At 38.4% G+C, this 22,620-nt stretch overlaps 2 protein-coding genes across 6 annotated transcripts in view; one reads left to right on the forward strand and one right to left on the reverse strand.

Annotated features, from left to right (window-relative positions):
- TPP2 (tripeptidyl peptidase 2) overlaps window positions 1-8,930 on the forward strand; it is a 63,424-nt gene extending 54,494 nt beyond the window's left edge. For 2 of the 4 annotated variants that reach the window (XR_015734560.1, XR_015734561.1), the window contains 6 exons: window positions 3,885-4,030; window positions 4,116-4,212; window positions 4,588-4,729; window positions 5,535-5,742; window positions 7,106-7,225; window positions 7,986-8,930. Coding sequence is in view for 2 of the 4 variants with exons in the window: in XM_034418058.3 (XP_034273949.1) it covers window positions 3,885-4,030; window positions 4,116-4,212; window positions 4,588-4,718; window positions 5,535-5,742; window positions 7,106-7,225; window positions 7,986-8,075 (792 nt within the window). In the remaining 2 variants the exon portion in view is untranslated. The remainder of the gene's footprint in view (window positions 1-3,884; window positions 4,031-4,115; window positions 4,213-4,587; window positions 4,730-5,534; window positions 5,743-7,105; window positions 7,226-7,985) is intronic. The other 2 variants (XM_034418058.3, XM_034418068.3) reach the window with 1 other exon arrangement.
- Window positions 8,543-22,620, reverse strand: part of METTL21C (methyltransferase 21C, AARS1 lysine) — a 53,489-nt gene continuing 39,411 nt past the window's right edge. For both annotated transcript variants that reach the window (XM_060686582.2, XM_034418027.3), the window contains exons 3-6: window positions 16,617-16,726; window positions 16,051-16,190; window positions 11,170-11,287; window positions 8,543-10,198 (exon numbers count right to left, since the gene is read on the reverse strand). In XM_060686582.2, coding sequence (XP_060542565.2) covers window positions 9,804-10,198; window positions 11,170-11,287; window positions 16,051-16,190; window positions 16,617-16,716 — 753 coding nt within the window. In that variant the 5' untranslated portion in view covers window positions 16,717-16,726 and the 3' untranslated portion in view covers window positions 8,543-9,803. The remainder of the gene's footprint in view (window positions 10,199-11,169; window positions 11,288-16,050; window positions 16,191-16,616; window positions 16,727-22,620) is intronic.

A 22,620-nucleotide genomic window follows, 5' to 3' on the forward strand; every position in this document is an offset into this window, starting at 1 on the left:
GACAAACCCTCTGCCGAGAATTCAAAAAATTCCTTTATTAGGAGTGCCGGCAGCCCTGGTAAAAAGTTTCTCTTTCTGGCTAACAAGTCCATCCGGCCGGAAAATGAATAGTTGTCTGCCACATCTATTCATCTCTGCCCCCTGCCTTTTATCCCCAGAGCTAGGGTGGGGCTTCGCTAGCAGCGGTGGCTCTTCCTTCCCAAGGATCAACCCACAGACTTCCACTGCTATCCTCTCCTCTCCTCTCCCATCTGCACATCCACGCGTCAGGCACTGGACCCAGCTGTTCCTCTTCTTCTCAATCAGCCACCTCCAGACCTGGGGGCTGTTGACTCTCCATCTGAAGGCTGATGGACGGCCCAGGCTCTTCTGCTGTCTCTCTCTCTCTGCTAGCTCCATTCCATCTCCCCCCTCACTCTCAGGTTGCCTGGATGCTGACCCTGACTCCCATGCCTCCTCCTCATTCTCTGATTTGGCTGCTGGGGGGGTCAGCGGCCGACAGGCCACAACATAACCATTGAAGCTGTATGTGGTTTTAAGGACAGAATTTATTGGAGATTGATTTTAAAAGCTTTGAAATTAGTATCTCAAATAATATAAATTTAACCCCACCTCACCTCATAAATTGTTGAAATCTATAAGTGATGTCTGCTGGATAATATCTGAGAGATGATGCTGCATTTCTCAGATACCATCTGCATTTTCCCTTCACATACCCACCCTCTTTGATTTAGGAATGGAGTAGGATGTATAATCAACAGGATTCAGGCATCATCTTGGCAGAATGGTTTGCCATTCTTTGACATACAATTTTAAGTGTTTGTTTCCTATAATGATTAACAATCACCCACTGAGTCAAATTAAAATTGCTGATCTAAGCCAGATGCAGTGTAGGCTTGTGAAAGAGGAATCTAGAGCATTAATGAAATCTGGTATTTGTGAATATTCCTGCCATAATATGTGTTCTTATATTTATGTAGCTTACTTAGTTTATCTACATGTTTTATGGATGGAATTATGGAGATTCCAGTAAAAAAGCAATATTTTATTTATATGTTTTACTTGGTTGAGACAGGTCCGTGTTAAAATAAAGTTAACTGGGGGTGGGTTTTTTTTTCCCGTAATAGTTAATAAAACATTATTTGTTTACTTAGCACTTTTTGCTAAAATGTTTGCTTCTAAGGCAGGCATGATAAAGGAATTCTGATATAATGACTTGTATTTTAGACATTTTTCTTTGACTGATATAGAGTCCAGTCCAACTGGGACTGGAAGGAACTAAAATACTGATGGGAAAGAAAGAATTCACAGAGAGGCCTTACTGTCCATAAAACATTTAATAATACATCCCCATTCAGCCTTTTTATGTTTTAGAAGCTGGCACAATTTTGCTACTAACTTCTTTGATTTGTTATAGATTCACCTATTACTGAAAGTATTATTAAAACTGTATCTTTGAAAACCACTATTAGACTTTTTTTTTTTACATCTTGTCAAAATGATTAAGTGGCTTAAAAAGTGAAATCTGGAAGACTTTTGGGAAATTTTGGCTACTATTTCATCTTCTAGGATTGGGTCAGATAGCTAGCTTTACAATATAATGATGGATTTTAATTTATCTTTCATTAATACTTTGTTGGGATATGTCAATTATATAGATCAGGGATCCCCAAACTTCAGTTCATTGATCCTCACAAGAAGTTTCAGATTGTTACCAAGCATTTGATAATTTTATTACATAAAATAACACAACACTACTTTAATAGTAATTAATAATAATAATGTCAACCCCTTAAATAGTTCCAAGAACACCTGGGTCAATATTGACCACTTTGGAGAACACTGATATAGATATAGTTTTGATATAGAAATATAACAAATAGGTCTCATGGGAACAACTTCTGTGCATTTTGATTTTCTTCCACAGCTGAATTTATAAGGTCATTTGTGAACAGCCTTATAAATAAGGGTATTTTTATATATTATACATTTGTATAATGCATGTTTGTATATTATACGTTTTTGTTATTGTAAAGCACATTAAATTCAATTACCAACTCTGGGACAAATCAGGATTCAAACAACTGAAGCTATGATATACTATCCTGGCTTTTTCTGAAGACAGTAGCCATATTTTCTTGTTGAGTAAAATGAGATGGGAGGATGCTAAGAGAGTAGGTATACAGGCAGATGTCTTAATTATATTTTGACTTATTTAGTGAAGATACCGGCCAAAAGCTGCCACTGACTCCTTCATAACATTGTTAGCTTTTTATTTGGTGTGGGTATTATTTAAGGTGAATCACCTCTTCCTTATGTTAGATACCACTAACTGCATGACACAGTTTTTCAAGATTCTAGGAAACTCCTCCAAATGTTGTTCTTCTCCTGGATTTCATTTTTTAGATCTTTCATTTTTTTTCTCAAGTAATTTTACTTCTATTTCAAAAACTCTTTAAAAGTTTGCTCTTTTTGTTCTCCCCTCCCTCCCTCCCTCCCTCCCTCCCCCTCTCTCTCTCTCTCTCTCTCTCTCTCTCTCTCTCTCTCCCCTTTTCGGTTTTCTCTTTTTAATATCACCATCTTTTTGAAAAAAATCTTCCAAGAAGACACAGAAATTCAGAATTGTAGGACAAAAGGCAGCAAGTACCTTTTGTTGACAATTTTTTTTAAAAAAATATTATTTTAAATAATTCAATTGTCCCGCAATAAGTTGGCCATGGCAAGTTGTCCTGTAGCGAGTTGGCCGTGGCGAATTGGCTGCAACGAGTTGTCCCACTCTGTCCCAAACGATTTAATCACAAGAAATTTCCCCTGGGAAAAACTTTCAGTTCCTGTGTTTTAGCCATAACCTTGCAAATTAATATTATCTCAGTCTGTTTGTATAGACTTTGTACATTCTCATTTTCATATGCCATGATGTCCACAGATTTACTCAGACATGTGTAAATTGTAATGTGTAATATAGAGTAAGTACATAGGGCAACAGAGAAATATTTGCAGCATTTTTTAAAAGGTTTTGTCAAATATTCAGATTTCTAGGACCTTAAAAGATGTGATTCTATGCTTCCAAAAACCAGATACTGGACAAAATTTCCATAAGTATTTGTTGGTTGGTTCGTTGGTTGGTTGATTTTAAATCAGATGTACTTCACGATTATTCCAATTTAACTTTTAAAAAATAAATACAATTTTTTTATACTGTGGCTGATCTTTTTTAAAAAAATAAAAGAATAGGTTAGAATTATGATAACTATTACTTGAATATTTAAGTATGTTTTACCATATTGTGATTTCTTCCTAACCCCTTTTGAATAATGAAATACCTGAATTGAAATTCTGCATTAAACATTGAACAAGAATGCATAATTTCCTCAGAAACCACAATAATATATTATTAGCCATGAGGCCACATCCTAATATAAAATAAAATATAAAATAAAAGACAATAATAAGACTACATGTCTTATTAGAATGCTAGCATTATACTTTAGATTGTTTAGATGTTACAACATGTACTCTTATCATCTGAGGAAAAAAGTCTCATGGTTAATGATACCAATTTGTTTAATTTCTTTTTTTCAATAGTCTGCTGCATTTTTCCACAAAAGAAGATATAGGTTATGTGATATTAAACTTGTGGAGGCTAATCAGTTTGCTGAGGTGCAACTCATGTGAAATATTTTTGGAACGATTATTAATCAAAATTTGAAATTTGTGAGAGATAATTTGAACTATTCTTTGGACTAAATCTGTTCTAGTCCTCTGAGGCTTCAAAAGGTTCTGAATGATTGTATACATTTTTTCTTAGTTTTTATAATGTATGTTTTGTGAGAAAGAAAATATTAATACTTACTTTGACCAAATTGCTATGCTTTTTACTCTAGGATATAATCTCAGTTCACTATCATTTGATCCCATCTCCAATAAAAAGTAAGAATGGAAGCAAGGATAAAGAGAAGGATTCAGAAAAAGATGTAAATAATGAATTTGCAGAAGCTTTAAGAGATTTAAAGATACAGTGGATGACAAAGTATGTTTAACATTTCTGTTGCCATATCATACCCTTGAAGAACTGATGCGTTGATGCAAATTTTCATTAATACATTTACTTTTAGGTTTGATACCAGTGAGATATACAATGAACTGAAAGAGACCTTCCCTAACCATCTCCCCTTATATGTTGCAAGACTTCATCAATTGGATTCTGAAAAGGTGCGACCCATTTTCTTTTTAAAAAGATCTTTCATTTTAAATCCACTGAGCCATCTCTAAGCCCCAAATAGACAAATGGTTCTTAATTCTTGTTTTTATGCCTATCTTTCTGCATAGATATAAAGCTATATGATGAACTGACAATTACAATAAATGCACCACTTTATTTTCAAAGTATGTTTTCTGCTTTGGATCAAAATAACTTCCCTTCTCTCCTATCAACTGAATATTCATAGTATTGTATTAATTCATACATATTTATTTATTAAATTTATTTGCTGCCTATTTTGCCATGGGGCTATTCTAGGCAACTTACAACAATAAAAGAAAATAAGAGAATAATTTAATAAGAGAATATCATTTATTTTCTTCCAGGAGCGAATGAAATGTTTAAATGAAATAATTGAAGCTTCTAATACAGTGATGTCTCATATCGATCAAACAGCCCTTGCTATTTATCTTGCTATGAAGACTGATCCCAGGCCTGATGCTGCTACTATAAAAAAGTACCTAGCCAGTAAATACTTTTTTTCCTTGCATCTTATTTCAGCAGTTATCTGCTCTTCTAAGCTTAAAAATTAAAATGTTTTCATATTCATGAGAAAAAAACTAGTCATGAACCGAGCACACTTAATTGCATTTTATGCTTTAAAACAGTATTTTTAGTGTTGATTTGATATTGCTAAGGAGGAAAGATTGAAGACTAGAATATCGCAGCAATAGATGTTCAAAGATCATCAGCCAGCCAACCATTCTTCCCAAATCTTTGTATGTTATTACACATTTGTATTAGATTATGGCAAGTAAAAAAAAACAGTATTTTAAAAAAAATTAAAGGGAAAACAAATGGTAAGCTGTAAAATCATAAAGCAAGTATTTTTAAAAGCAAATTGGAAAACCCTTCCTTCAGAAGGTTGAAAATAAGATTGAGAACTTTTTCTTGATTGTTTTATCTGGTTTTACCCTCGGCAACCACCATAGACTTTTACTCTTGTTTCTCTATGTTTCTAGCTACCCAAAATTGAATTTGTAAATCAAATAAGTAAATGAATGGATAAAGAAATGTTAGTGCTCTTCCTTTGAAGATGGTAGAACTGCTGTTTGTTTGATGAAGATTCCTAGTTAAAAATACGTATTTTGGAACTAGTCTCTTTACTCCAGTTTAGAAATGTTACCTTCTCTTAAATGTTACATACTTAGAAGGGATGCAGGTGTATTTTGTATGGTGGTGGTGGTATTCAGGAGTTTTATGAAAAATGCATATATAGGCATGATGAAAGAGACCTGTTCACGTAAATGAAATATGTATTGTTCCCACATAGTGAGATGGAAAAGCAGAAATCTACCTTAGTGGATGCTCTATGTCGGAAAGGATGTGCATTATCAGATCAACTTCTGCAGTTACAAGCCGAGGAAGGGGCTGCATCAAGTGAAACTGAATGTAAAGATGATAACCAAAAAGCCATCTTGAATACTCTGACAGAGACTTTCTGGGAAACATCAAAATGGACTGACCTGTTTGACAGCAAGGTATGTTGGGAGGAATAGAACTATTTGTTCATAAGAAATCTTTAGGTTATGATACCTATTATCAGTTTAGGTGGAGACCAGTGTTTTATATTTAAATTGTATAAAAAAAACTTGCACATAAGAACTGCTGTCAAAATAGTAATTCAAATCTTTTCTAGCATAATGCATTCAGTAGCGCAGAACTCCTATAAAGACATAATGGCAGTGGCTTTGTACCATTTTTCTTTGGCATATTGCCCTTGTAATCTTATACGTTCTCATGAGATGGACAGTTCTACAAATTTGATTATAAATAAATTAACCTCCAGCTGTAGTCTATTGTAATCTAATTCTGCTGCAGCTAAATGTAAACATTTAACTGGAAAGCTATCACTACGTCCTGCTTTATATGGTGCTCTGAACGTTAATAGCATCATGTAAATGAATGCCTCATTCTTTAAAATATATTTAAATAAGTCCTAAAATAACCTTAATATAAACTGTTTAGAATTTATACAGCTGGGAATAACTCAAACAACACTTCATTGTAGTCAACTGAACTTGAGAAGGTTTTTTTTTTTAATTTGATTTATATGCCGCCCTTCTAGGGAGACTCAGGGCGGCTTACAATGCATTAAGCAATAGCCTTCATACTTTTGTATATTCATACAAAGTCAGCTTATTGCCCCCACAAACTGGGTCCTCATTTAACCTACCTTAGAAAGGATGGAAGGCTGAGTCAACCTTGAGCCTGGTGAGATTCGAACTTACAGTAATTGCAGACAGCTGGTGTAAATCACAATGCTTTTAGTCTGCTGAGCCACCAGGCCCTTATTCATCAAATACAGGTAGTCCTCGATTTATAACAGTTCATTTAGTGACCATTCAAAGTTACAATGGTACTGAAAAAAGTGACTTGTAACTGTTTTTCACACTTATGACCATTGCAGCATCCCCACGGTCACATGATCAAAATTCAGATGCTTAGCAATCAACTCATATTAATGACGGTTGCAGTGTCATGGGGTCATGCGACACACACCCCTTGCGACCTTCTGACAAGCAAAGTCAATGGGGAAGCCAGATTCACCCTAACCTGCCCATGTTACTACCTTAACAACTGCAGTGATTCACTTAACAACTGTGGCAGCAAGGTGATAAAATGGGGCAAAACCCATTTCACAAATGTCTCACTTAGTCACAGAAATTTTGGGCTCAATTGTGGTCGTAAGTTGAGGACTGCCTGTACCTGAAGGTGATTTTTATTCTAGTTCTGACTTGTCTACTGTCAAATCCAAAAGTGAATTTGGATGATTAATCTTTGCAGAACTTAAATTCTGCTTACAAATCTCTGCCTCCATTTTTTTTTAATGCTCTTCTATAGGTTTTGCTCTTTGCTTACAAGCATGCACTGGTGAACAAAATGTATGGCAGAAGTCTCAAATTTGCAAATAAACTTGCAGAGGAGAAGCCCACCAAAGAAAACTTGAAGAACTGTATACAGGTAAGTTGTTGTTATTGCATATTCAGTTCGGTTCAGTCAGTATACAAGTTTCAGTAACATTCAAGAATTATAAAATCCAATTAGGACAAATTTTCTAGGCCTAATGGATAAAATCTTGGGAAAAATGGAATTTTGATGTTATATATGCTGACATCAGCAAGAACACTCTAACTATGCACAAAAATGGAACTTTAATTCCCACAAGGGATGACTGGCTGCAAAAGCTAATGAAGTTAGCAGAGATGGCTAAATTGACTGCTTTTAATTAAAGAAAAGAATACAAATAACATTTTTACTTGGAAACCACTTCTGGACTTTGTGCTTGAGGTGGGAAAAAAAATGAAACAGTGATTTGGGATTTTGCTGATTAGATAGTTTGTTGTTATAGCAATGACTACTAGTATATATGATTATGTAAAAGTAAAAAGTTGAGGTTATTATCTTATTCTACTGCACTAAAACCTGTCAGAAGTCAGTGCTTTTCTTTTTCTTTCTCCTTTTACTTTACACTTTTTCCTCTTCCCTTTTCCCTACTTTCCTATTATTTTCATTTTTCTTTGTATTTTAGTAAACTAATAAAATTTGTAAACACGAGAACAAATTTTCTAGAAATATCATTGACTAAGTGAAAGTTTAATATATATTGCATTCTAATTTTAGTAGCTAAATACATTAAATTTCATTTTCATGACTTTGGCTTAATACAAAATTTACTTATATATATATTTTGTTTTTTGGTTTTTTGTTCTTAACCTTTTAGCTAATGAGGCTACTTGGATGGACTCACTGTGCATCTTTTAGTGAAAACTGGCTTCCTGTGATGTTCCCACCTGATTATTGTGTGTTTTAAAATACTGCAGTTGTGAATTCAAGATGTTCTTATATTGACTAAATATAAAATCTGTGAACTTACTGGATTGCATGTTTTCATCTATTACTGAATGCTTCACTTGTATGTATTAATCAGAGGATAAGGGACTGCAGTATATTTGTGTAGTTTGGGTCCAGACATGAGGAAGTCTATTTAAACTGAATTCTTAGTTCCTTGAGTAGTTCATTTGCTTCAGAAGTGAAAATTTAAACACAAAACCTGTTGCATACATCACATTGCTGGCAATGGATGTTTGAGAAGAGCCAGCACCAAAGTTTAGAAAATGAAAGTGAAATAGCTTCTTGCATGTGTATGTGGATCTTAACTATTTGTAATTTTAATCATAAGGCTATACAAACTGTTATTTTTACAATGAACAGGATTTTAACATGTTTAAACATAAACTTTCAATTGTATGAAGGCCTTAAATGAAGCTACAACAAAAGTAGCTTAAAACTTATTTATTAGATTTAATAATAACAGAACTTAATTACCAGTATCATTTGCAAGAGTTTACATTTTATTTTATTTTTTAAAAGAATAACTTCCACACTTACTAACAATGTGTTCTGAATTACTGATGCAAAGGTGCTCTTGGATATCTTCAATTTGGAGATGCTCACAAATATCCACATGATGCAGAGTATTGGCAAAAACCGATACGTGTATAAAGTGTCAGTTAACACTTAATCAGGTATTGTAAAACTTATACATACATGTTAATAATGTTTGAAAAACATAAAACTGCAGAATAAATGTGCAGATTTAAATATCAAAGGTTTGAGTACTCATGGTTTAATTTTTTAAAAAATAAAATATCGAAGAAATTTGAAATCTGTTTTAATTTTTCAGCAATGTGGATCTGTTAGAGGACTATACACTCACATTTTCTTGTATTCTAATCAGAAAAAGTACAAACTCCTATTTTTCATGGTGTACTAATGGCAATTTATCTTGGGAATCTTGGTTTATGAGGACATATTGTAGGATCAAAGTGAACCTCCTCTCCTTTCTGTTTCTAATCCAACAATGTGATTAGATACATAGAGTTTCAAGCCTTCATTTATAAATATTTATTAAACCAGGGGTCTACAACTTCTGGACCATGGACCTGTACCGGTCTATGCTCTGATAGGAACCAGGCCACACAGCTGAAGGTGAGCGGTGGGTGAGCAAGCAAAACCGAAATCCCCACCACTAATCCAGTGGTGAAATTCAATTTTTTTTTACTACTGGTTCTGTGGGTGTGGCTTGGTGGGCGTAGCAGGGGAAGGATACTGCAAAATTCCCATTCCCTCCCCACTCCTGAGGGAAGGATATTGCAAAATCTCCATTCCCACCCCACTCTGGGGCCAGCCAGAGATGGTATCTTCCAGTTCTACCAGTTCTCTAGAACCTACTGAATAGCACCCCTGCACTAATCCCCCGGTCCGTGGAAAAGTTGGCTTCCACGAAATCAAAAAGGTCAGGGACTGCTGAAGGAATGCCAGAATGTGTCAGATGCCGGACATGGGCATAGCTAAGGGGGAAACGTAACCAAGAGGTCCAGGCTTCCTATTATCTATTCTTTTGTTGAAACAACTTGTCTTTGAGAAAAGCTTCAAATAAGTACCTAATTGAAAGGGTTAAGTCTTGAAAGTTTAAGAATCAGACTCTTCTGATAAGATCTCTGCTTTTGCACTTCAGTCTGGATTCTGCCTCCTCATTTTAATTCTCTTTGATGGTGCCCTTAAACAACTTGATACTTGATTCGGGAAATTCCGCTAGCTGGGTCATATTGAATATGTTGCTCATTGAGTCCAAAAATTCATAATCTGTGCTGAATCTAAATTTATTTGCCCAAAGCAACGTTGTCCCAGTCTGGCATAAATAGTAAAGTGTATCCAGCAGAGAATCTAGAGCTGTGTGATGGTAGACAACATCAGTAGCCACAATGAAATCATAACGGTGGGTTGCTTTGGGAAAGTCTTCATGGAGATTCGTGCCCCAAATGAGCTTCCTCACTTCAGGCTTGTGAATGTCTAGATTCTGTGTATTCCTAGTAATATTGAACTCCAAGTTTTCAAGTACCTCAGGCAAGTCAGTAGCTGTCACAAAAGCTCCTGAAAGATAAAAAAAAAATAATATTGTTCAGTCCATAACCTGCCTTGATAAAATGTCAATTGGGGAAAGGGAGGTACGTCCTAATAATAATTCAGTCATCAATGTACTTAAGTTGTCTGCACCAGCAAATCATACAATGGACTGGAATTGCATCGTGCTAAACCACGGTTTACATCACTGTAATACAAGTAGTTCTCAACTTACAACAGTTCATTGAGTGACCGTTACAAGTTACAATGGCACTGAAAAAAGTGACTTACGATCTTTTTTTTCACAGTTACAACCTTTCCAGCATCCCTATGATCATGTGATCAAAACTCAGATGATTGACAAGTGGTTCATATTTATGACCGTTGATGTGAAACGAATCCTTATGGCAGTGATGGTTAACCTTTTCGGTGCCGAGTGCCCAAAGCGTGCAAATGCATGTGCATGTGCCAGAAACCCAAAATGCAATGTGAGCGCCCCTCCGTACATTGCAGCCCACCCCTGTGCATCCGTGTGCCTCCCTCGTGCATGCGCCCCACTCCTGCGGCCCACTTTGCCTTCCAGGTTGGTGCAGGCTTTCCAGGCCTAAAACAGGCCCTGTTTTGGGCCTGGAAAGCCTCCTGCACCAACCTGGAAGCCAAAATGGGTCACAGGGGGGCCACATGAGGCCCCCCGTGTCCCATTTTGGGCCTGGAAAGCCTCCTGCACCAACCTGCACCCCCTCACATGCATGTGCCCTACACCCCCCATGCATGTCTGTGCGCACCCCCCAAGTGCCCCACTCACCTTGCATGCACAGGAGAGACCCAAAGACCAGCTGGCCATTGGGAGGCATGCACGCATGCGCGGTGGACCTGGTCTGGGGCGATGGCTGGCGTGCCCACAGAGAAGGCTCTCTGTGCCACCTGTGGCACACGTGCCATAGGTTCACCATCACGACCCTATGGTATCTTACAGTCTGAAAAATCAGTGTACAAATTACCTAATATACTTGCCACAATAGACACTAGACCTGTCCCAGCTCCAACTTCAAGGACTTTCTTTTCTTTGAAGTCAATTTCCTCTTGATTTGATTCCAGGTACTGACATAAAGCAAGGGCCTAAAAGAGGAAAAAAATCACTTGATCATTTCAAAGTTATTTGTGTATATATAAATACATTTTTTTTTCCTTTTGTGTTTGGAAATAGGTCAGAATGCAAATGAAGGAGCAAGGCAAGATTGTTGCTCATAGTTGCTAAGCTTCCTAACCATGCTCACCTTGAAAGAGCCTTAAGATGCCATACACTGACATCCTCCTGAGACAGAACCAAAGCCAGAAATTAACACTATAGAAGCTTTTTCAACTGGAATGGGAAGGGAAGGGGATTGAATCTAATCAGATCGCAAAAGAAACATTGAACTTTTGGTAAATGTACACTTAATGTGTTAGCACAGTGATGGCGAACCTATGGCACGCATCCCAGTGGTGGCACACAGCGCCCTTTCTGTGGGCACACAAGCCATCGCCCCACCTTAGCTCTGCCGCACATGTGCATGTGCCTCCCACCAGCCAGCTGGTCTTCAGGTCTCTGCCATGCATGCGTAGGGGCGGGGCCCATGCAGGGGACCGTACATGTATGTGGGGGGCATGCGCAGGGACCGCGTGCGCATTGCATTTTGGGAGTTCGAGTGCACTAGTGCTTTAGGCACTCGGTCCAGAAAAGGTTAGCCATCACTGTGTTAGCAGAATTGATCTGGCTCTTTTTCTTTTTTCTTTTTTGTGCCTCTTTCACTACTGATTTTACTAACATAAATCTATATTAACATTTTTAACTGTGTTAGTGCTACACTTGGAGTGAGTCTTCAGATAATTTTGATGGATAATGACAACGAAGACTTCCTGTCTTGGACAAGAAGGCTGATTCAGGAAAAGGCAGGATCATTCAGGAAAGAGTGACCGGTTCAAGATAATTCATGTCAGAAACATGAAGCATGATAGTGTAAGGTCCCAGAAGTTTCCCCGAGCCACTGAGATGCCAAAGAGTGAGACTCCAGACGAGGCTTGCAAAAAATATCAGCTTTTATTTATGGCCAAAGCAAAAGCTGGGTGACAAAACTATATCCAAAACATACAAACAAAATGCAGGTAAGGAATAGCCACACCCCTGCAAGAATGGCTCAGAGTATTATATACATTTTATGTTGTGCCGTTAGAAACAAACTTTACCCAATCAGAGACAAATTAAAGCGTTCTTTGTTCAGGCCCCTGTCTCTGTCCACCTTATTTATGGAGCATTCCTATAGCCTTGTGTATTCAGCAGAATGCTTTCAGGATTCAGAATTTAAGAGGCAGGAAAACTCCCTATTCTGGTTCCTTTATCTATGGGGCCTGATATTCCTGGGTAATAGTTTCTTCTATATTTTCAAGGATGTGCCTAGCTTTGAAGCCAAGAATAGCAGCCAGACAGAGAAGCAAGATAACAAACTTGGTACTAATGCCAACCAGTATTAAGGTTACAATTTACTAAGCTAGAATTAGTTCCTAACAACTAATTTCTGACAGTATACAATAATATAAGCAGAAGCCAATAACAAAGCTTAATTCCTAATAAATGATTTCTAGCAGTATATCATATCAGAAGTAAACAGCAAATATTGGTTTGATCACTATGCTCCTTTAATAGAACTCCGTTTCTGTTTTAATAATATCAAGTAAATGTCTTGGATATTTTTTCCCTTTCCTTTTTTTATTTTAAAAATTTGCATACTGCCCCTACTGTTCACAAGTTAAAATAATCCAAATAATAAATGTCCAAAGTTACAGAGAAGATGGAGCTTCCAATACATAAAAAGTGTCTTAGAATAAATTCTGAGGCAATCAATAATGTTTGCAACTATGAGAGCAGCTCCCTAAATCACATTGTTCAACTTAACACAAAGAGGGTTGCATACTTTTTTTAAAAAAAAAAATCTGCTTTTGGCAATTTACATTAAAAACAGAATTTCTAGAAGCAAAGCCAGTAATTTAGGAAATTTATTCAGTATCAAAACCTTTTTTTCCCCTACCAGAATTTAGCTCACACCTTTGTTGCTTGTTTTATATTTTTTGCCCTGTCCAAAACATACCTTAAATAGAGCAAACTAACTAGAGAAGCAGGAACTCTTGTTGAGTACATCAAGATTAAATAGTGGAGAGTAAGAAAAGCCATGTGTTTAAATTATTCATATTCACACTCACCCACATACAGGAAATGCTTATAACATTGGGCATGTCCAAAGCATGTTAAATCAGCTACTTAATGGCAACATATAACCACTCTGGGTCCTGTTTAACTACATTTATTTATTTATTTATTTATTTATTTATTTATTTATTTATTTATTTATTTATTTATTTATTTATTTATTTATTTATTTATTTATTTATTTATTTATTTATTTATTTATTTATTTATTTATTTATTTATTTATTTATTTATTTATTTATTTATTTATTGGTTCGATTTATATACCGATTTATATATTTTCCGGAGACTCAGGGTGGCTTACAATGTGTTAAGCAATAGCCTTCATACTTTTGTATATACCTGCTTAGTAGGGCTTTCGGGGGGCCCCTAAGCAGTGTTCATTTTTTACACAAAGTCAGCTTATTGCCCCCACAAACCGGGTCCTCATTTTACCTACCTTAGCAACACTTCTTTGATTTAGGGATAATGTACAGCAACTGATATTTCCAGTGAACACTAAGTAAAGCTATTGCAGGTAATCCCCGGGTTACAAGCATTCCCCTAGCAAACATTCGAAGTTAAACGATAAGCACCTCCTAGCGTTTATGAACAAGTCCCAAAACTACAAATCTTGCAGCACCAACTGGTTCGTAAGAGCGAACCAGTTGTTCGCCCTTACGAACAACCGCAGAGGCTCTGCAACATACGTCCTGCACATTGCCAGCCAAAATGGAGCTTCTGAGGGACGGATCTGCCCCTCAGAAGCTCCATTTTGACCGGTAACGTGCCAAGCAAGGCCTTTGGAGGCCTGAATGGAGTGTTGGAGGGGCATATGCAGCTGATAGGTTGGAGAGGAGACTGCTTGCTAGATCTTCACAAGGTAAGTGACCTGGCGCAGCAGGTTGTGGGGGGGAGGAATTGTGGGGAACATGAGGTACTTCGGTGGATCGGGGAGGCCTTGGGTGGTCTTAGGCAGGTGGCCTGTTCCATCACTAGCCCCCCCCCCCATGGCTTTCCCCATCCTGAAATACCTCATGCACTTAACGAGCCTCGCATTCGATTGCTGAATGGGCGAAAGGGAGTGATTCCGTTCAAGATAACGAGATTCATTGCCACGAATCTTCGGGTTACAAGTGGAATGGGAAAGCTCCATTGCACTCGTAACTCAAGGACTGTCTGTATATAGCCAGTTTAGTGGCATCTGTCCTTAATTCATGCATTTTATTCAATTGGAGATCGATCAATATTTCAATCAGAATAGAGCTGGAAGAGATCTTGGAGGTCTTTTAGTCCAATCGCCTGCTCAAGCAAGAAACTCTGTTCCATTTCAGACAGGTGGCTGTCCAGTTTTTTAATAAAACCTCGAGTGATGAAGGACCTAAAACTTCTGAAGGTAAGCCGTTCCACTGGTTAACTGGTTCTCACTGTTAGGAAGCTTCTCCTTAATTCTAGATTTTTTCTCTCCTTGATTAATTTCCATCTATTGTTTCTTGTCTTGACTTCTGGTGCTTTAGGAAATGAGTTGACACCCCTCTTCTTTGTGGTAGCCCCTCGAATACTGGAATACTGCTATCATGTCTCCCCTAGTCCTTCTTTTCTCTAGACTGGCCACAACCAATTCCTGCAGACATTCTTCATATGTTTTTGTCTCCAGGCCTTTAATCATCTTAGTTGCTCTTCTCTGCGCTTTTTCCAAAGTCTCAACATCTTTTTTGTAATGTGGTGAGCAAAACTGGATGCAAAATATCAGGTGTGATCTTAACTAAGGATTTATAAAGTGGTGCTAATCCTTCACATGATTTTGAGTCTATGCCTCATCAACATGGGACAAGAGCCACTAGGCTCGAAATTCTCGCTTTGAATAACTTAGAACTGCATTGCTTGCGGTCAAACCTAGGTATTGCATACAAAATTATACATAGTAATGTTTTACCTGTAAATGACTTTTTCTGTTTTAATCACAATAATACATGTGTGAACAACCACTTTAAACTCAATGTAAATCGTTCTAAACTTGACTGTAAAAAATATGATTTCTGTAATAGAATGTCAAAGTCTGGAACAATCTGCCTGATTCAGTTGTCTCAGCTACAAATTTTCACAGTTTCAGTCACAAATTGACCTCCGTGGACCTTACTTCATACTTAAGTAGTCAGTAGAGGGGGCGTGCATAAGTGCACTAAGTGCTTATTGTCCCTGTCATTGTATTTTTATTCTCTTATTCTTGTTCTCGTTTTGATTTGACAAATTCCAATAAATAAAATAAAATAAAGAGTACAGCACCATGCAATCCATGTTAGTCAATCTAGTCATCATGATAATAGTCATAGGTTATGTCATTATGAATGTTGCCACTGCTCCCACTACCACCATTAATACTGCTCGAGATGGCAACACTGACCAAAATAAAAGGCATAAGCAATAGTGAATATTTCCAAACTTAAAAGATGTCTTAAATTGTTTATTAGTTAAAGGCAGTGGTGGAATTCAAGTAATTTAACAACCGGTTCTCTGCCCTAATGATTTCTTCCAACAACCAGTTTGCCCAACTGCTCAGAAAGTTAACAACCGGTTTTCCCGAAGTGGTGCAAACTGGCTGAATCCCACCACTGGTTAAAGGGGTGTTGGTTTGTTTGTTTTTCTGTGCCAAACTTACAGCAGGCCACACTACAGCTCCAAAGCATTCAATGGATTCTTGAATGACGATCTTATGGTCAGCATAAAAATAATGTTCTTTGTCAAAGTAGTAGGAAGCCTTTGAAACCCATTTGGGCAATATTTTAAATACACGTGGACCTGTGAAGGAAAAACGATCAGCAGTCATTTGTTTACATATTTTTTGTGAGATGCTATAAAATTAAACAAAACTATGACTTCAGAAAGTTTGCTCTAAAATCCTCATAATACAGGTAGTCCCTGACTTCACGAAAACGGGCCTTGCGGAACATTGCAGAGTGCTTCTGGGGGCCTGGGAGGACAAAACATGACGCACAAAGGGCTTGGGAGCCCAAAAACGGGCCCGTTTTTTCCGAAAACGGGCCATGTGGAGCACTGCAAAATGCTTCTGGGGGCCGGGGAGGGTGAAAATCCAACGCACAGAGGCCAAAAACTATTTTTCTTGTTTTCCTCCTATAAATTTAGGTGCGTCTTATAGTCTGAAAAATACAGTAGTTTAGAAGGAAACAATGTGTTCGTGCATGTGTGCATGTATTAAAGTGCCACCTGAGTCAGGTAATAGAGAAGAATTGTCATGGTAGTCCTCTTCCTCTTCTGTTAATTTTTGAGCCATTTTAGGAAACATCTGGTGCTTTGTAGAGATCATAGCAGGAATCCTGTTAAATGAACAATCAAACCATGGACCGTAAGCGTAAATCACCACATTCATCTAATTCATCTATCTAGCATCTTGTTGTATTAAGGAGCACCATGATGAAGCATGATACATTTCTTTTGATCCAGTGCCGGGTTGCTTTTTTCTACCCAAAAAAATCAAAAAGCCTTTCACACGGTCTGTTATCTTGACAGTGGGAAATTGGAAGCCCAAGGGCAATTTAAGGAATGCTGATAACCAAGTAATATTCTGGGAAAATCAGCTTTCTCCCATCTCCTGAGAAGGTAGCTACTATTTTCCTCAAGCACTTTCACTGGATTGAGGGAGAGACTAGCCTTTATCAGTTTGGCTTAGAACCAGAGTATATACGGGACCGCCTTCTGCCACCGATAGCCTCCCACCGGCCAATACGCTCCCACAGAGAGGGGCTCCTCAGGGTGCCGTTGGCCAAACAATGCTGACTGGCGACACCCAGGGGGAGAGCCTTCTCTGTGGGGGCACCAGCCCTCTGGAATGAGCTGCCCCTAGAGGTTCGTACGATCCCCGACCTGCGTACCTTTCGCCGCGCCCTGAAGACCCTTCTGTTCCAACAAGCTGGGCTGGCCTAATATGAATTTTATAATGGGTGTATGTTAGTTTTTAATGTATGGGCCAAATTTTTATATATTCGATTTTAAATTGTTTTTAAATTTTGTAAATCTATATATGTTTTAATATGGCTGTACACCGCCCTGAGTCCTTCGGGAGAAGGGCGGTATAGAAGTCCAATAAACATAACATAACATAACATAACATAACATAACATAACATAACATAACATAACATAACATAACATAACATAACATAACATAACATAACATCAGTTCAAATTAGGGGGATAGTCAACTTGCAAAGCTTTCAAGTTGCCATGAGCAGGAGGAAGGGAGAACTGATGGAGCTGATTGATTTCCCTAACTGAAACTACATTCCACAGATGCTTTTTTACCACAATCGGTAAGAGAGTTTTGGGTTTCACAGCCAGCCAAAGTAGTTAATTGGAGAATGTGATTTATGACATGGCCAGGGAGGAGGGGAGAGACAGGGTCATAGGGGAACGTAAATCTACATGGGATTAGTTCTAACTGCATCCGAATATTGCCGAAATGGTGCTCCTAATAAATGACTATATTTCTTTTGAAGTTTGGCTCGTGGCTCATGAATTAATTAAGGCATCTTTTGGAAACTTCACATAATCATAACCATAATCTTTCGGTGACCAAAAGTTTAACAAAGGTCCATGAATGCATGGGACCATATCATTCAGAGGTGGGTTTCCCATAACTTTACCACCGGTTCGTACCAGAATGTGAGCACGCGCCATCACAAAACACAGCAATTCGCTCATGCGTCAAAAACATAGCAATATAGGATGAGATTTTTTTTAAAAAAAATCCAGAGATATGCCTCTTTCAAGGGGTAAGAAACTAGCAAAAGGGGTATCCTAGGCCCACGAAGAGAGGCCGTGATGACCACATATGATCCTCAGGTTTCACATCTTTAAATTAAGACTTAATACCCTACACATATCCTTTCTCATCCTTGCCTCTCTTTTTTTCCCCCTTTGTAGCCTTCTTTTTTTTTTTTTTTTTTATTTGTCAGTCCAAGGAACACAACTCTTTTTTTTTTTTTTCTTAAATTGCTACCTGAGATGCACTGGGAGCCTTTTCAGCTGAATTGCAGGATTGGAAAGCTAATAAAAACAAATCCATAGAAACATGTTCTTTGTGTAATGGACTCTGTAAGAAACTATATTAACAGAAACTGTACATTGCGATGACTCAGGTTTTAAATAGGCTAACACTTTCCCATAAAGCTTCCTTCGATAAATCCCACAGTATATAAAAAGAGAGCAAACCCACTGCCTGCCAGCACTAATGATGTTACCTAATTTGGTAATGAAATTCTGCAAGAAAAAACAAACAAGCTCAGAGAGCAGCAAGGACCCCACAGTTCAACCCTGAGCTACAAATATTCTCTATTGCATGGGTGTCAAACTCATGGCGCCATATTGCCGTCACGTGACATTTCATTATGTTTTTCCCATTCACTGAGCTGGGGTGGGCGTGGCCTGCACGTCACACATCCAGCCCATGGGCCGCCAGTTTGACACTCCTATTGTCAATCCTGTTGTTGTTGCATTAATAGGTTTAATAAGTTGCCTTTTAAATTCAGCACATTTGATTTTCTCAATTTGTATAAATTCGTATCAAAATTGCAGAACATGTCTTGTAATTACAGAAAGTTATTTCTAAGAATAAATAATAGATAGGGCAGCTGGGCATCAATGAACATAGGGAAATGCAAAGAGACACATTGGGGAGCAGGAATAGGGTTGGAGAGGGGGACAAACAACTAAAGCAATGCAAGGGTCTGCTTTATTCCACTATATTAAAGAGGAGAATTTGTGCAATGGTAGCACAATACCTACTCAGGTAGTCCTCGACTTACAACGGTTCATTTAGTGACCGTTCAAAGTTACAATGGCACTGAAAAAAATGACTTAGGACAGGGGTGGGCAAATATTGCCCCTTTATGACCTGTGGACTTCAACTCCCAGAATTCCTGAGCCAGTTTGGCTGTTTCAGGAATTCACGAAAACTCATCCATTTTATACTCCCAAATGGTGGATCCTGACATTTTTAGGACAATTTTTCCTTCTCTTTCATGAAATATTTTCCTTCTGAATCTCTGCTCTGAGTCTAGTGACCAACAGATCATGTCAACTTCAGATCTCAAGGTTCCTACCCAGCAGTGGCCAGTGATGATGGGAACTGAAATCCCACATAACTGAAAAACCCACCTTATTGGGAAAGGTATTCTGAGATTTTTAAAACGGGGGAGGGTCTTTGGAAGCTTCCAGCACATGTCAAGGGATCTATTAGGCAATATGAATAATAATAGGCAATGCAAAGATAAACCAATTGATTTGCGGGAAGCAAAGAGCAATTCTAGGTGGTCCAGAATGCTGGGTCAGGATTAAAATACAGTACCCAAAGAATGGCATCTTAAAAGTAACAGATGTATAGTACATATTCTCACAAAATGTCTGGCTTCTTCTGTCTGTTCCAGGACACAAACCAAAAATCAAAGCAATTGGCTTCTGCATCAGGCAGGGGTTGGATTAGATGACCTCTGAGGTCTCTTCCAGATCCACATTGTAGGATCTTCTGATTTCCCCCTCAAAATTCTCTCAGTTCCCTTCAAGATGCACTGGGCTTGCAATTCACAGCAGATGCTCTGTCCAGGGTGTGTCATGTCAGGCATGCATTGCCTCCTCTAGTAACCTGGTTTAGTCAGGGACTGGATGGGTGGCCTTACACTGTCCGATCTGGCCAACTTGCCTCCAGCAAATGAGAAAGTAGAGGCCTACCCTTCAGTGTGCAGACTGACTGCTGGGACGCTTGGCCAATTGTCCTGCACAGCAAATTGGCCAGGAACAAGTATCCCTCAGCAAATCCCTCAGCAAAAAGAGATAGAGAAGAAGCAACAGGGGACCAATGGTGGTGGAGGAGCGCTGGAGGAGGGCCAACTGAGGATAAATGTCTGCAGTGCGTCAGCTGAGGTGGGGAGACCAGGATGAATTGGGCATGTCCATGTGGCCATGGCCAATTATCATAGACCAGGGGTGAAATCTAAAATTTGTTACTACCAGTTCTGTGGGCGTGGCTTGGTGGGGGGGGGTAATGTGACTGGGTGGGCATGGCCAACTTTTTTTTTTTTTTTACTTTTAAAAGCATTTTTTCTACAGAAAAAAATGCTTTTAGAAGCCTCTGATAATCAGGCAACTCAGCTGGGATCACCAGAGGCTTTTAAAGGCATTTTTTTTTCTACAACCTCTTCGGCTGAAGAGGTTTTAAAAGCCTCTGATGATCCCAGCTGAGCCGCGCGATCATCAGATGCTTTTTTTTTTACTTTTAATTGCATTTTTTCGGCTGAAGAGGTTGTAGAAAAAATGCTTTTAAAAGTAAAAAACCAGCCTCTGATGATCATGCGGCTCAGCTGGGCATGGCGGGGGGCAGGGATTTTTGCTACCAGTTCTCCAAACCACCCACCGCCATCGCTACCGGATCAGGCGATCCGGTCCGAACTGGGAGCATTTCACCCCTGTCATAGACCCCTGTTTTCAGTGTCCTAGACTAGCCTATATAGTTCTGGTATTCCTTCAATGACTATCCATCCAAATGCTAACCAGGCCCATCTCCTTTCAGTTTTCCAGCACAAATAAATTAGCTTGGTGCATCTTCTATAGTATGGATTAAATCCTTGCTTGTTCACCCTCCAAGACCTGTTCTAGCTACGGCAACAATGAAGAAATAGCAGTGACAATGAGAGAGATTGTGTTGAGCAAAATCAACTGGAACCACTTTTCAACAGTAGTTTTATTGCTGGTCAACTATGTTAGGAGAATCTCCTCAGATGACTGCATTCTCTTGGAAATAATAAAATAAGGCTTGAAAGATTGGGGGGGAGACCTAGCCCGCGCCATTTAGTGCAAAGACTCTAAACTCGGGTTCCTCTTAACATCTTCCTCCAGATTTCACCACAGATTCTATGATTCTGATTGGGGCTGGAGAGGAAGGAGACCACCTTTGTCAACTACTAATGATCTTATTCTTTTATTTTTAATTTGTGAAAGCATTGACAGAAAGAATGGGCATAAATGAGATCAAAATGTGCTTAATATAAGCAGCATGATTTTGCCACAGATATGCAAACCTTTCCAATTTCCAATTACATATGTTAAAAACTCGTGGCAATAAACATGAGTGTTTTTTTAAAAAAATGAACCTGTGCCTGTTTCTCAAATTGATCATAAATATCTGGACTGTGCATATGGCCAGAGCCCTCTGTTCTTCGTATATGCCTGCTTGTCAAAACCACTATTTTGAATCAGATTTTGATTGGTAATTTCGGGGCCAGTAACAGAAAATGTCAACAGCTATTGAAGCCAGAAGATAGTCACTCCTGATTTGCAGCATCATTTTGCATTTTCATTAAATAAGGTTGCCAATATATTACATTCCCGATTTTAAATCCCTTTTGATGTATAAGCTACACTGTGCATCATGTCATTCCGCATGAATGCAGTCCAATACAAATACCATGCACCTTAAAAATTAAATTAAGATTAGAAAAGCAAACGCAATCCAATTAAATATTGAACAAGTAAAGTAGAAGGATGCCAAAGAGTCTCTTCAACTAGGCTGTCATTGCTCTAGACTAGGGATATCAAACTGGCGGCCTGCAGGCTGGACGCAGCCCGCGCAGGCCACACCCGCCCCAGCTCCGCAAAGGGAAAAAAACATTGTGATACATCATGTGATGGCAACGTGGCACAGCGAGTTTGACACCCTCAGCCCACCTTTCAAAGTTGTACATAAGGTCTTCCATCCTGTTTGTACTTTTGGTAGAAGTACACATAGTCCTTGACATATGACTGTGGTGGAGCTTGCTCATTACGGTTGTATGTTGACTGTAAAATTGGATCAGTCACATGACCAACCTGATTTTACTACCTGTTTGCGAGCAGTCATTAAGCAAATGGACTGTAAAATGGCAAAACAATCATAATTTTTTCCCAGGTAAGCCATAACTTCTAACCGTCACTAAGCGACTGGTCATAAATTAAGGACTACCTATATTTCAATGCTGTCTTGGAATAGTCTTGGAATACTGATGCAGTTTCCATCCTACTTCATCATGACTCCAGTAGACAACTTTGGTCCAGTAGACAACTGTGGACCATGTTCATGTCAGCCTCAAACTCTCTGAGTCTCTGTTTTTATGATCTTCTGCAGAGAGTGATTTTGCTATAGCACGAAAAATTCAGGGCCTTTTATCAATCCATAGGACTGA

Source organism: Pantherophis guttatus, chromosome 5 (genome assembly GCF_059756535.1).
Source record: "Pantherophis guttatus breed Tessera chromosome 5, ASM5975653v1, whole genome shotgun sequence".
In the NCBI taxonomy this organism is placed as follows: Eukaryota; Metazoa; Chordata; class Lepidosauria; order Squamata; family Colubridae; genus Pantherophis; species Pantherophis guttatus.